The following is a 13,299-nucleotide window of genomic DNA, read 5'->3' as shown; positions in this document are numbered from 1 at the left end:
GAATCTGAAAATTAAGAAGTGGTGTTTCTCCACCATAATGTTCATGAACAGAAGCTCTCACAGGCAACAACTGTACTCTGGGGCGGGATGGTGGTGTCATCTTTGTATCTCCATATCTAAACTGGCCCACAAATGGAGAAAGTATTTCATTTTTTAAGTTGCAAGCCCCAAAGACACCCATAGTAGCATCATTGCTAATTTGCAGCACTGGAAGACCTTAGGTGCTTCTGCATGAAGGTCTTTACATCTGTCTGAGCTAAAGCACAAATTGTAAGATGTGTGTTATGACCTTGGTAGAGCACACAGCTAAGAGAGCAGATGCTTTGGCCTGGCCAGACTTTTCAAACTGATTACTCATCAAACCAGAGGGGTGCTTGCAAATAATATTCTACAGATTTGGGACTGAATAAAGCAAGCGCCCATGCTCTTAGGAATGGAACCACTTGAAAGAGGAGGCACCACCATCTCAGACAAGGAGGTTTTTCCACATCTGCCTGCAAAACACTCTGAAAAGAAGAGTTTTGCATTGCTTCAGCATCTCCCTGGAGGCAAAGAGTGTGCTAAGCTGTTCAAATCAAAGGCCCTCAAAAGGTCCAGGGGAAAAGGAGGGTAAAAGCGCATATACCAAGGAGCAGCCTCTCAATACTAGGTGACATTGACAGGTATCTCCTAACAGAGCTCCTAACTGACCAGCATCATCCAAGCTACCACCAAAACAAAAACTCATTACAGAAATCTCAGCATCGATCATGTGCCGCGTCAGGGCTGAGAAGGCTGCACTGACACATGTATTCAAGCAAAGACACTGGTCTGTGTCCAAGTGCTGCAGCGTGTGTGGTTCAGCAGGTCACACCCCAGGCACAGCACCGCCAAAACCACATGCCCAAGCAGGAGGTATACCAAAATAAGAGGTATATGCCTAACACAGAAATCCCTCTATTTTGTTAAGGCTAAAATGGATGTTTTCCAGGAACAGCAGTGTAGTTTGCCTTGCCACCTACAGCAGCTTTTCCGTTCCTCCGCCATCCACTCTAGGAGAAGGAATTACATAGCTCCACTCTCAGAAAGTGACTCTCACAGGTACCAGCTGTTGAAGGTCCACTGAATAGAGCTTGTAAAAAAGCTCTCCAGAAGAAAGCAAATCACTCTCGCTCTTAAAAGAATAAGCAACATCTATCAGCACTCCCAGTTAACCACTCGCCCTCCCTCTCGGCACAGCCACCTGGTTTGAAGAACGACATTTGTAGAGCAGGGACTGTGCACCATGGTACCCTCAAGCCACAGGCACTTACTTGTCCTCTAGTTAAGTCATCAGGCAGGGACACATCTCCTTGGGTAAGCAATTCCCCCAACAGAGGGCCTGGAAACTGAGTGGGATTCGGTGACCTCATCCTTGCGGACCCAGAACCAGAGGGGTCTATGCCGCAGGAGTATGGGCTTGCCGACAAATCCCATGCATATCCAGTTACGGTATATAACAACCAGCGCCCCCGGGCTCTAACATAGAGCTTTTTATCCACTCATACACATGAAGACTCATTCAACTTTTTTAAGGCCTCTTATGATTTAATAATATTGTAAACCATAATTGGAGATTTTCTCTTTTTATAGACTTTGTTATTATCCCTGGGCAGCTCTTGTTTAGTTTAATCTGTTTTATTATTTTCAAAAGACTAACAAAAACCACAACACGTTATGAAATAGAAATGCACAGGATAATAATGGCAATTTGTTATAGCGAGTAACACTTAATGGAAAGTCTCAGAGCATCCCACACCTCATAAAACCCCCACTGTTTTTATAGAGGAAGGCTCACATGCAGATTTATATAAATTAATCTAACATACAAGGATGGATTAAGTTTCCTGTGATCTTTCCTTCCTTTTGGAATTGCGTGATATATATGGCAAACTTTATGCAAACTAATGCCCAATTCTAGTGCACAGTGGAATCCCCTAATAAACTCCACAGATGCACATACTGCGTGCCAGGAAAATAAGCACTTGCACTCCAAAAATGGTGCAGCTGCATCAGTGGCAATAATGGTTAAAGTTCTGTGTGGAAACAGCGCAAAGATTAATGAAAAACCTGTAGCAGTAAAAAGAAAATAAGCCCCCTCTGCAGCAGTGTTCATGCAATGGCCAGCACAAGCAGGATGGAGTTTCCACCACAGTGCAACAGCACTTTGTGCTGATTTGTGTTGATAATCTTTTCATAGTACAGTACAATGCCTCAGAATTAAATGGACAATAAGGCTTAAATGGTTTGTTACTTGATTTGCTATAAAGGGGATGGGTGAGAAGAGAGGCCATATCAATTCCCAAGCTATAGCAATTCCCTTAGTGCACAACAGTCATCACTTACAAGAGCACTAGTTAAATGTTGGCATTCCAAGCAGGTTATTGCTTTCCAGCATGGTTAGGAACAGAAAACAGAAATCACAATTAGGCTGGGAAGCAGTAGCACCTCTGAAGTAGCAAAGATGCCAGGGCAGAAATTTCTAGTGAAACCCTAGAAAGGGTGGTTTGACGATCATTCGTGTGTTAAGAATAGCAAAAGCATTATTCACACAGCTTTAGATTTGTCTCTACAAATGGCCTTGAAAAATTTTTAAAAAGCTATACAATGGCAATTTACAAACTGAAAAAACAGGTGTCATTTTACCTAGATCTTGAACAAAAGAGGGTTTGTCTTCAAAATTATTCTTGAGTAGCATCTCAGCAAGAGCAATGCAGGGAAGGAAACAAACAGCTCAAAGAACTCTTCAGCAGCCATCAAGTAGTCCTCTTCTGAGTGCAGAGAGAAAGAGCTAAGATGTGATTAAGAACCCAGCTAGGACAGCCACTCATCAAGCAGAGAAAACAACGCTAACAGAAATCCAGTTAAAGTTATTAGACCTAATGAAGACAGTATTTCAAACTGGGTGCAAGAGTTTTCTACCAAATTTGAAGTAAGTTTGGTCATCTTTTAGCTTGAGCTGCAGACCATAAAGGAAGGGCTATTTTAATTAATGCAAAGCAAACGAGGTAAAAAAAAAAAAAAAAAAAAAGAAGGAACAAAAAAACAAAACCCAATTCTAGTGAGTGAAAAAGAGTACAGGTCTCTGCCTTACCCCCTGTATTTTTTTCTTTAAATCTGAGCAACAATAAATGAGAAAGCCCAGGAAAGCAGTCAGAAACAGAGCAAGTAAATGCAGAGAAATGCCTTTAGCTAACCAGCAGCAGTCAGAGCACTTCATTTTCATGGACTCTAAAGACTACTGACAGGGATGCTCCTGTGAGGAAGAAGGTTGGTGGAAAGCTGAGCCTTGTAGGTAAAAGACAACAAAAGAAAATTAAGGGTGACATTGGTGCAAGAGGAATAGGATGCCAGATGAGAGAAAATCCCCAGGAATTGGTAGATGTTAAATAGAGACAAAACACCACTGAAGCAAGCGGCAAACATAGGTGTGACTGGATTCACCTCAGCCAAGTCTTCCAGGGGAATCTGCTTGGACCTTTTAGTAAACTCTTCCCCTCATAATAAAAGGCTTTTAATTCAAGAGACAGAAATCTTTTTGAGTCTCAAGGACTGAGAAAATGCTGTGCCTAGGCAGAAGTCCTACCTGTTTTGTACAATCCTCCTTGGCAGACGCTCACTTACTGGGCTCAGCTGCAAGCAGTGCAGCAGCAACAGACCCCCAAGCCAGGTCTTTGTCCTCCCTCCCAGGGCGGGGAGCTTGCCCCAACCCTTCCCAGGAGTCCTGTCCTCCTTCCAAGGAGTGCAAACGACCCTGTCGGTCCCCCTACAGAGAAAACAGCCCAAACCTACAAGCAAAAACAGACACCTGCTACAAAAATTACATTCAGGGAAGCAGGGGGACAGGGACAAGACTTCTTGTGCACCTGGAACTGGGGAAAAAAACAAGTTTTGGGGCACACACACACCCTCTCCCAGAGGTGAAACGGCAGCAAGGAACTCTGCTCTGTCTCAGAAGAAAATCTTACATGCCTGGAAATGTACCTGTATATTCCAACTATAACACAACCAGTCTAATAAAAGCAACTGCCTCTCTTCACAAGCTCCGCCTCGCCCAATGTGGCTACACCAGTACTACATCAATTTCATGGCAGGTATCACAGTCTCAGTATGGAGAGTGATTGCTATAGTGAGGGTAGAAATATTACAATAAACTGTACAGGAGAAATACTGGCACAACCTTAAATATTGTGATATTGCCCTAATATAGATGTACAGAGTGAAGAAAATACTTGTGCACTGTGTATTTAACCTGACACATTATAGCTCCACTATATTACCCTGTGATGTCAAACTGTAATATAGCATTAAATCAAGAACAAATAAAATCTAAGGTCTTTTTATCTTCCCCGGGTTGTTTTGGTTTTCTTAAGCTCCTTGTCCTTGAAACTCATGCCACTGATACCGCTGAAAAAATAGAAGGATCAGCTGCAAGCAACTAGATAGATCAGAAGGTTGGCAGTGACTTATTGAACTAATTCTCTCTTTGGCTATGTATTAACATCTAACCCAAGCTCAGAGTCACTTAAGGCTTTGATCCAAAGCCACTGGTAGTCTTACATTAGGCCCTTGGTGCCCACACAGAACACTGAACTGTTGCTGAAGGGTCCTATTTGCCTCCTAAGCATGTATGTACTCGAGCCATCCATGGCTAGCAGCCTCAGTGGGCTGACCTGGATGGCCACCTGTTCTGCAGTCAGCAGCTGAGCACAGCCTGGACTTTTTAATTTATTTTTTTTCCCTGCCAGAGTACTAGTAGGATGGCTCTGTGCAGAAATTATGTACCTATATCTCTTCTGGTGGAAGAGTTGTGTTCCCTTTTACAGCTTGCCTCCCCAGCTTCTCTCCTCCTGGGCCACCAGAGCCACCCAGCAGCAACTGGAGTGGACATTCTTACACCCCTCCCACAGGGCCATGCAACTTCCCAGTGAACAGTCACTTCCACCTCCTTCGAGGAAGAGCAGGTGTCTCCTGGGCTTCTCTGTCCACTGTCACCCTCCTGAGTCTCTGTCAAGGCTACATGGCCTAGACTTGTTCACTACCTTCCTTTTTGCCCCATCTTCTGTCCCTGGTGAGCTGTTACTGGAGGCACCTCCCCCACCAGCACCTGCCTGGGCAGTGCCCTCCACCCCACCACCAAAGGGGCTGAGCAGGCTGGCCTTTCCCTTCTCCACCACCTGCCAAACCAGGAGGCTGATCTCCAATTCAGAGTCCTTAAATCTTGGCATCGGGGTTTTCTGAAAGGCTTTGTTCTCACCAGTTCCTACCACTGCACACCTTTGGGCTAAGCCCGCTCTGTTGCCGACTACCTCAAACCTCCATCACCTGTTTGTTTCCGGGCTGAAAAATCTATCTACATGGGGATTTGGTAGACAAGAGAAAGAGGGTAGGAGACAGCATCAACGATTGCAGCTCCTGCTTTAACAGTTGAGAAACATTTATGCAAAACCACTGGAACCAAGGGAATAAATGATTCCCTGAACTTCTGCTAGCAGAGACACAGTGTAAGACAGAAAGACCCAGTTTAAATATAAAATCCTGAGTGAATTACAGAATTGGCAGTTCATTTTGCACTCCCCCCCCTCCCCCTCTTCATCTTAACATTTGATAGGGAACACACCAAGAAATAGTATATCCTGACTCCAAAAAGCCACCTTCTTTAGAAAGAAGTATACTGAAACACTTCTTGGAGAAGAAAATAGCAGGTAAACATCTCTGAGTGACATCAACTGGAGAAGAGAGCATGAATTAAGTTTTTCCTAAGGACTGAGCAAAACTATTGCCTACCACCTGAAGTCCTGCACAGATGAGGAGTTGTGCTAGACCTGTCAGCTAACAGTTATTCACATGTAATAGGAATGTTTCTGAACCAACAGTTTTAACATTCCTTTATTGAAGTCAAGAGAAAAGGTGAGAGAAGTTCAAAGATGCAAAACAAACATTTAATTCAACAGTCCATGTGCAGCCTTTTTTCCCTCTTCTGACGTTAACGCACATAAAACAATGCAGCAGTTCTGTGAATATTTTAAGTTTTGCTTAATAGTTCCAGTAACATGGGCCACTCTTTATTTTCCTCTGATCATTCATACTGACAGATCCAGTGTGAATAATGTCAAATACTTGAGCACTTTTCACTCCTTGGCTCCAGAGCATTTGCCTACTGGAATGAGGACTGTCACTTAAGATTTCCAGTTCATCAGGGACACTGAACTACTGTTACAAAATTTCAGCAATGTCTGTTTAAGATTTTTTTGACAGTCGGGTGATGAATTTTTTTAATTGAGATCATTTCAGGCATACGTAGCATCTATGTAGGATACGTTTAGCCTAATGAAAAGTCCAGAGGGCATCATGAGTCCTTCTTACTTTCACAGCCACAAAGGACAGAAAAAGTTTCTGCAGATTGGCGGATCTGTAGATACAAATTTCAGCCCACCCTTCACATCTGTTCTGTACATGCAGTTTGGATATCTCCCAGATTTTTAATCTTAGTACAGCAAGGCTCAAAACAAGCCTTTCCAGATGAAAGTTTCATGCAAGAGAAGCAGAGCCACTAGGCTACTATTAAAAAGCCTTGGATTTGACCAAATTAGCACAAGAAAAGAAATAAACAAGCAAATAAAAAAATAAAATAGACCAGAATACTTTGGTCCCCCCTTCCCTTCCTCAGCAAGACCCTGCAAAGCACATGCCACACAGTTTTCTCAAGTACCCTAAGTGGATACAGTAAATTCTAACAAAAGTATTAATGAACAACATTCATTTCAATTTTGTTAGAAGTCTATTTCTGTTGAGCATTTTACAAGCATCAGGGTAAATCCTTTTTCCTTCTGCAGAAGCTGCAGCGCAACAACCTCTGGCTGGGCAAGGCAGGGTGGATGGCTTGGGCAGGCAGAGTACAGCTCAACCACAGGTTCAGCATCACTTGGCACAAGCTCTCTGAAGCCTCTCTGGAAGTGCTGGGAGTTTGGAGGATCCACTTCACCCAGATCTTAACATCTTCCTCTGGCACCCTACTGGTAGAAATAAAATGGGAAGAATGTGGAAACTGGAGAGCTGGGAGGATATTTGGAACGCAGTGGAAATAATCTTCCTCTGCAGCCAGGGAAGATAAACGATTCCTTCCCTATTACAAATGCAATGCCAAGTGGTGAACAAATGACTCTGCCTTTGACCCTACGTCTTAGCTGCATGGTTATTATAAGCACTTGAGGGTAAAATTTTGCTCACAAAAGTCAGTCTCACTGATTTCCAAAAAGGATTAGATGGAGACAGCACTTCATCCTTTTTTTCCTAACTGCCCCACCCCCCTTAAATAGCAAGGGCAAAACCGGTTCAGAGTCAAGACATATAAATGGGAACTAAAGCATTCAGTTTCCATTCCGTTATTAAAGTTTAAGATTCTCCTGCTAATTAGCATAATGTAACTGCAAAACCTGATCCAGGAGGCCAAGCCTGGTTCCAGCACTGCATGTGGTGTGGTCAGTGGCGATACACGCATGTTCGCTCACCTCTCAGGTTACCCCCACATGTATCACTAGAGTAATGAAAGAATCAGACAGCTCCCCAAACGGCAACAGTTTGGCTGGCACCTGATGGAGAAGGCACTCTGCGTGCACAAAGCCGGCTCTGCCTGTGGCTGCCGACACCCCCTCCGCTCTCTACAGAAATCTGCTGAGTGCCCCTTCGCGGAGCAGGTACAAAATGTGTCCTTAACGATCTGGTATACAAGGGTCTGTGCTGTTCAGTTTTGCTCTGTCAGGGCTATGCCACCCATGCCCATCCAGCCCTGCTTCGCCAGCGCGCCAATGCCGATGGCTCTCAGCTCCAAGCCCGCCCTTACAACTGAAGGGCAGCAAGTGCTCCGTGGGAGTGCCAAAGGGATGCTGCATTCCCCAAAACTGCCCTTGCTTCACAGAAACACACGATTTCCACGCAGTTCATGAAATGTTAATGTCAGGTATTTTAACGAATAATACAATAATTACCCAATTAGCAGGGTCAACCACGTTGCAGTAACACCTCCTCCCAGCACGCTTACCACTGCACATAGTTTGTTCCTTATGCCAGCCATAGGTTTGTAACGAGCACCTACCGAGCACCTACGGACAGGGCCCTAGTGCTAAACCTCACCCAGCGACACTAGTTCTTCAGTACAGTTCCCTGCAAACACCCATCTCATTATTAGTTACTAAAACGTGGTAAACATTCACCATCATTTACGTTTCATTAGAATAAAATGAGAACAAGCTAACAGAAAGTATGACAAACCGTATGAACTGTACCTAAGCTGATCTGCTACAAACTACTCTCCTCGGGGAGAGAGAGAGAGGCGTCTGTTTTCCTTCCAGGATTAGCAGCGGTAACTGTCAGCTGCTTTGCCACTACTGAAGTTCTCTTTATTCCTGTAAAAGCGAAAACTCCTCCTCACCAACTCTGCCGGCACACAGGGAACATCTGAAGCAGCCGAGGCTGGCGAGGAACTCCGCGAGTGACATGAGAAGCTCGCAGCCGCGACAAACGGCGCGTTCCCCCGGCGCCAGACCCCTGTGCTTAGCGCTGAAAGAAGAGGCAGGGATGGGGACGGGTCCGCTTCAGAACCGCACCGGGTGAGTTCCTGGCACGAACGTGCAGCGGCAGAGAGAAGTACGGGCGATGAAGCGGAGGCACTGACGGGGAATGCGACTCGAACACCCTCCTCAGTCACCGGAGCCTACGGAAACGCTCGGGTTTCCCTTTCATCCCCCGGCCACCTGGGGACCAGGCGCCACCTGTTCCCACGCCGCCAGGGAAGGGGGGACCCGCCGGGGCGGCAGCGGGCTCCCGGGGCGGCAGCGGGCTCCCGGGGCGCCGCGCCGCTTCCCCAGCCAACTTCCAGCGGGCCGGGCCGCGGGGCCGCCCCGGCGGCTGCAGCACCCCCGCGGCCGCCCCGTCCCGTCCCGCTCCGGGCAGAAATGCTGAATCACGAAGCCGAGGACGCGGGACCGGAGGCGACGGTGCCGGGGAGCTCCCCCTGGGCCCCCACCCGGGGCCGGCCGCCTCCCTCCGCCCGGGCGACGGGTCCGGGCGAGGCGCCGGGCGGCGGAGGGGGAGCCGCGCTGCGGCGCCGGGCACTTACTTGAAGGTGAGGACGCAGAGGGGCCGGTAGGACTTGTGGCTGGTGTTCTCGGCCATCCGCTTGCCCCAGAAGTCGTTGGCGAAGGCGGCGGCCACGGGGGCGGCCGCCCGCACGTCGGGGTTGTTCACGATGGCCCAGACGTCGTCGTGCACGAACTCGCCCCGCAGGGAGTTGCCGTAGCAGAGGGCGCACAGCCCCGCCAGCACCGCCGCCGCCGCCACCCCGCCGCGCCGCCCGCCCGCCGCCGACGGGGACGGGCAGCGGGGCGGCGCGGCTCGGTCCCGGCTGCGGGAGCCCAGCGCCGAGCCCGTCACCATGGCGCGGGTGCGGGCGAGGGGCGCCGCGCTGGCTGCCCCGGCTCCGCCGCCGCCGCGGCGCGGGGAGGCAGCGGCGCCCGCATGGTGCGGGGCGGGCAGCGGGGCCGGTGCGGAGCGGGCAGCGGAGCGGGCAGCGGGGCGGGCAGCGGGACCGCCGCCGGCCGCGCGCGCTCTGCCGAGGCGCAGCGGGCCCGGCTACAAATAAACAGCGGCCGCCTCCCCGCGCCATCCCTCCTCCTCCTCCTCTTCCTCCTCCTCCTCCCCCCTCCCCCCGCACGCATGCTCCTTGCCGCGCTGTCACCCCGCCGCCACCTCAGCCCGTCGGCGGGGTGGGCTCTGCCCGGGGTGGCCCCCGCACGCCGGCGGCGGGAGGCTGCGCTGCCCGCGGCGGGGCCGGGAGCGGGGCCGGGAGCGGAGCCCCGGAGCCGTGGGTCGCCCCCGTCACTCGCGGGGAGGCGGGCGGCAGGGCTGCTCCGCCGCCTGCTGCCAGGACCCCTCGGCCCCCGCCGGCATCCCCTGCACGGCCAGCCGCGCCGGGAGCAGCGTCCCTGCGGGCCATGCTCACCCGGGAAGCGGGGACGTCCCAGCCGTCTCCGTGGCATCCGCAGCGTGCGTGCCGATCCACAGCATCCACGCTGCTCCACAGCATCCACGCTGCTCCACACCACCCAGCCTGCAGCATCGCCTGTGCCAAACAGCCCCCCGCTGTGTCCTAGCGCGGGAGGCATTTCGGTGCTGTGGAACTTTTGTTCTCTGCTCTGGTCCATCACCTGTCCCTCCTCCAAAATCACCTGAGCGCTGCCTTCTCCAAAGCATTATTCTGGTGACTGCAGTGTGTCTGTCCCCTTCCAGGACCTTTCTTGTAGTGATGACAACCCCCAGTAACTTTTGCTTCAGGAAGGCTGTGTTCAGATCATTTTTCCAGGCACCTATAAAAGGTATGTGGCCATGGCTCTTCCAGAAAACAAAAAACCAAGGACTCTATTAATGTTTTTTCTCATTTTAAAACCTCCTGCTTATAACCAAAGAAAGAACACTGCTTGGCAAAGAAGATTAGATTCAATGAGGTGAATGAACATACTGGACGTACTTTGAATTTGTTCTTGAGAAAAGATACACTGAGTATGGTTTGCCACCAGCCCGTGCAGTTCCGAGCTGCTCCGAGAGCGTGCCTGTGAGCGTGCCTCCTGCCTGTGGGAAAACGAGGGGAGCGGAAGCTGTGAAGAGTTCATCCAGACTGTCCTGGGCAAGCCCTCTCCAGGAATGCTTTTCCCCCCAGCATATTTGGCACTTTGACCGATCTGGTATTTTCCAAGTGCAACAGAACAGGCTTTTCAGATGCACTTTTGTCACAGCTAAAAATAAGTCCAGCTAGGATGGCATGTTTATATCCAGGACAGAAGGAAATTCTACCAGAAGCAGGGCCATCAACTCAAACTTTCCCTAATGTAGCTGATGACATTTTAGCAGTCAGCTACCCGGAGCTTTTCCCAGCATCAGAGACCATTCACAGTGGTGTGTTGGTATCCATTTTCACCAAAGTTTCAAAGCTTCACACGTAAAGATAGACTCCAACATCTGTGCGTGGGCACGGAAAGAGAAACAGCCTGGTATCCAGAGGCATTGAAGTACTGAAGCCCACGAGTGCCCAGCAGCTCTGGAAACAAAGTCACTATCGCAGAAATGCTTAAAAGGTGGAATCGGGACTTTGTTGAATTAAAATGGTGACAGTTACTGGGAGGGGGGTGAGTGGAAGGATGGACTGTAATGTTGATGGAAGCAAAAACAACCTGTGTAAGAATTAAAGGTTGAAATTGCCTTACAGTAGACTCCAGATAATACTTGAAATCCTGAATTACTCCACCAAACAAAATCTGCAACCCCCTATAGGTCTGAAACAGGCAGCCAAGGGTCTCATTGTTCTCCGGTGCAGATGTACTGCACGTGGGTGAGCGAGGCAGCCTAAAGCAGGGCCAGCAGCACTGCTGCTGAGCCCAGCAAACCCAGTGCACCCAGCAGCCCAGCTGTGCCTTGCCAGGCTGCACCTCCCAACAAGACTCCCATGTCTCTGGTCCACCCACTGTGGACCAGGGTCTGCACAGCCTTTCTCACTGATGTCTTTCAGCCTTCTGTCCTCCTTCATCCCAGGTTGGGGCAGCCCGCCAATAGCCCACTCCCACCACAAAACAGGGCCCAGGGCTGCCATCAGGCAACCTGATGTTGGGGCAGGGGACAGGTCTCACCGTCCACTGGCCAGGACTGTGGTACATGTCCCTGTTGCGTTACAAGTCCCACCATCCGCCCTTTGAGATTAACTAGTTCACCACATAAAACTCACAAAAAATGCAGAGTTCTAAAAGGGTAAATTATGAAGAGGTGATGAAAAACATTTTCTCATCAAGGAATTTCCTGTCAATATCTTATGACAGTAACATACACAGCCATGCAACATCGCACAGTACAACCGACGCACTCCACAAAATAAGTAAGATTGCTTCCTGTACAGATCTGCAACTTTCCACTCACTTGCATAACGCACCATGCTTGATAACACCAAAAAGCACGGAAAGAGATGGCAGTGCTCGCCCATTCAGGACTCCTTCTGCCCTCAATCTCCTTAGCTGGCCACCAACACTGGCCATTGGCTTTCAACTGGCATGGAAACCTAGAGTTTGCAAGAGAGAAAAACCCTATTTATTTTTTCATCTGTTTTCTTATGCCCTTATTGAAATGTTACATGCAAAGTGTAGTTAACACTAAGTTGTCAAGTTTCTTTTATGGGAAGAAAATCTATTCTCACTTCTCCAAGACAAACCAGATCTTTCCTTTCTTCCCTCAAGCAGACATCTAAAAGAGACAAAGCAATGTTCCAGTCAGCCGAGGAGGAAGAACCGCTGTTCTTCACAAGACCTGCTGAAATACAAGCACATAGTCTTCTCCTTTCGATCCACAAAGGCAAACATTACCTCATCGTGCAGCAGTCGCTGTCACAGACTGAATTCAAGAAGTTTTCTAGAAGTCCTGACCACCAATAAAGAAACTAACAGCAAGAAGTCAGAATTCAGAGAGCAGGAGAATGTTGAATGCTGCTGTATACTGGATCTTAAGTCTCTACATATATATGCATATACATGCAGGCATATACACAAAGGGAGAGGAAAGAGAGAGAGAAAGAAGAGAATCCAGCAGCTCCAAAGCTGCTTTGCCACTTCCAAAAATATCTGGTCTAATAAGAAGTATTTCCTCCTACTGCAAGCCTTGATTCTTTCTCTACCTAAAGTAGCCATGTCATCATTTCTGAAATGTAAAGGCAAATTGCTTCTCAGAAAAGCCTAGCTGAGTTCTGGAATCATGCGTGTAGCTGAAGCACTCCAGCTATTTGACTGCCTACTTGTATTTGAATCACAAGTTTCATGCCAGCTATATAAAAAGAATAACAAATGGCTGTTAAAACTAGAGGCCTTGAAACTAATTATGTGCGATACTCAAAAAAACCTTGCTCTGCTAATTGAGCAGAGCTCGTTACTTCTGAAGTAGGAAAGTTTAGCCTCCACTTTGAGTAAAACATATGGCAGGGTATACAAGGCATTAGGCACATTTGAACTGTTACACTTCAAAGGGTTGAGCACTGATTGATCTGTTATTATCTGAAGATGGCAACTGCTCAAAGGCAGAGAGAAACTGCAAAAGTTTTGAGTTTCAAGCTTAAATGTGGAGTTCTGAAGGGTGTAGCTTTGCATTGACTGATTAAAGTATAAGAATGCAGTAAATACAATTTAAAAGTTAAATTGCCATATGGTCATAGCTAGAGGTAGATTTCAAAAGTAGCATATGTAAATAGTTTCT

The 13,299-nt window shown here is 48.4% G+C and overlaps 1 protein-coding gene across 2 annotated transcripts in view; it reads right to left on the bottom strand.

The window, feature by feature from the left end:
• TMTC1 (transmembrane O-mannosyltransferase targeting cadherins 1) overlaps positions 1-10,198 on the bottom strand; it is a 147,157-nt gene extending 136,959 nt beyond the window's left edge. The window contains exon 1 of one of the 2 annotated variants that reach the window (XM_056341142.1): positions 9,137-10,198. In XM_056341142.1, the coding sequence (XP_056197117.1) occupies positions 9,137-9,453 (317 nt within the window). In that variant the 5' untranslated portion in view covers positions 9,454-10,198. The remainder of the gene's footprint in view (positions 1-9,136) is intronic. The other variant, XM_056341141.1, reaches the window with a different exon arrangement.
• Positions 10,199-13,299: the final 3,101 nt, after the last annotated feature.

Source organism: Falco biarmicus, chromosome 5 (assembly GCF_023638135.1).
Source record: "Falco biarmicus isolate bFalBia1 chromosome 5, bFalBia1.pri, whole genome shotgun sequence".
Lineage (NCBI taxonomy): Eukaryota > Metazoa > Chordata > Aves > Falconiformes > Falconidae > Falco > Falco biarmicus.
This window is presented reverse-complemented; position numbering and strand designations above follow the sequence as displayed.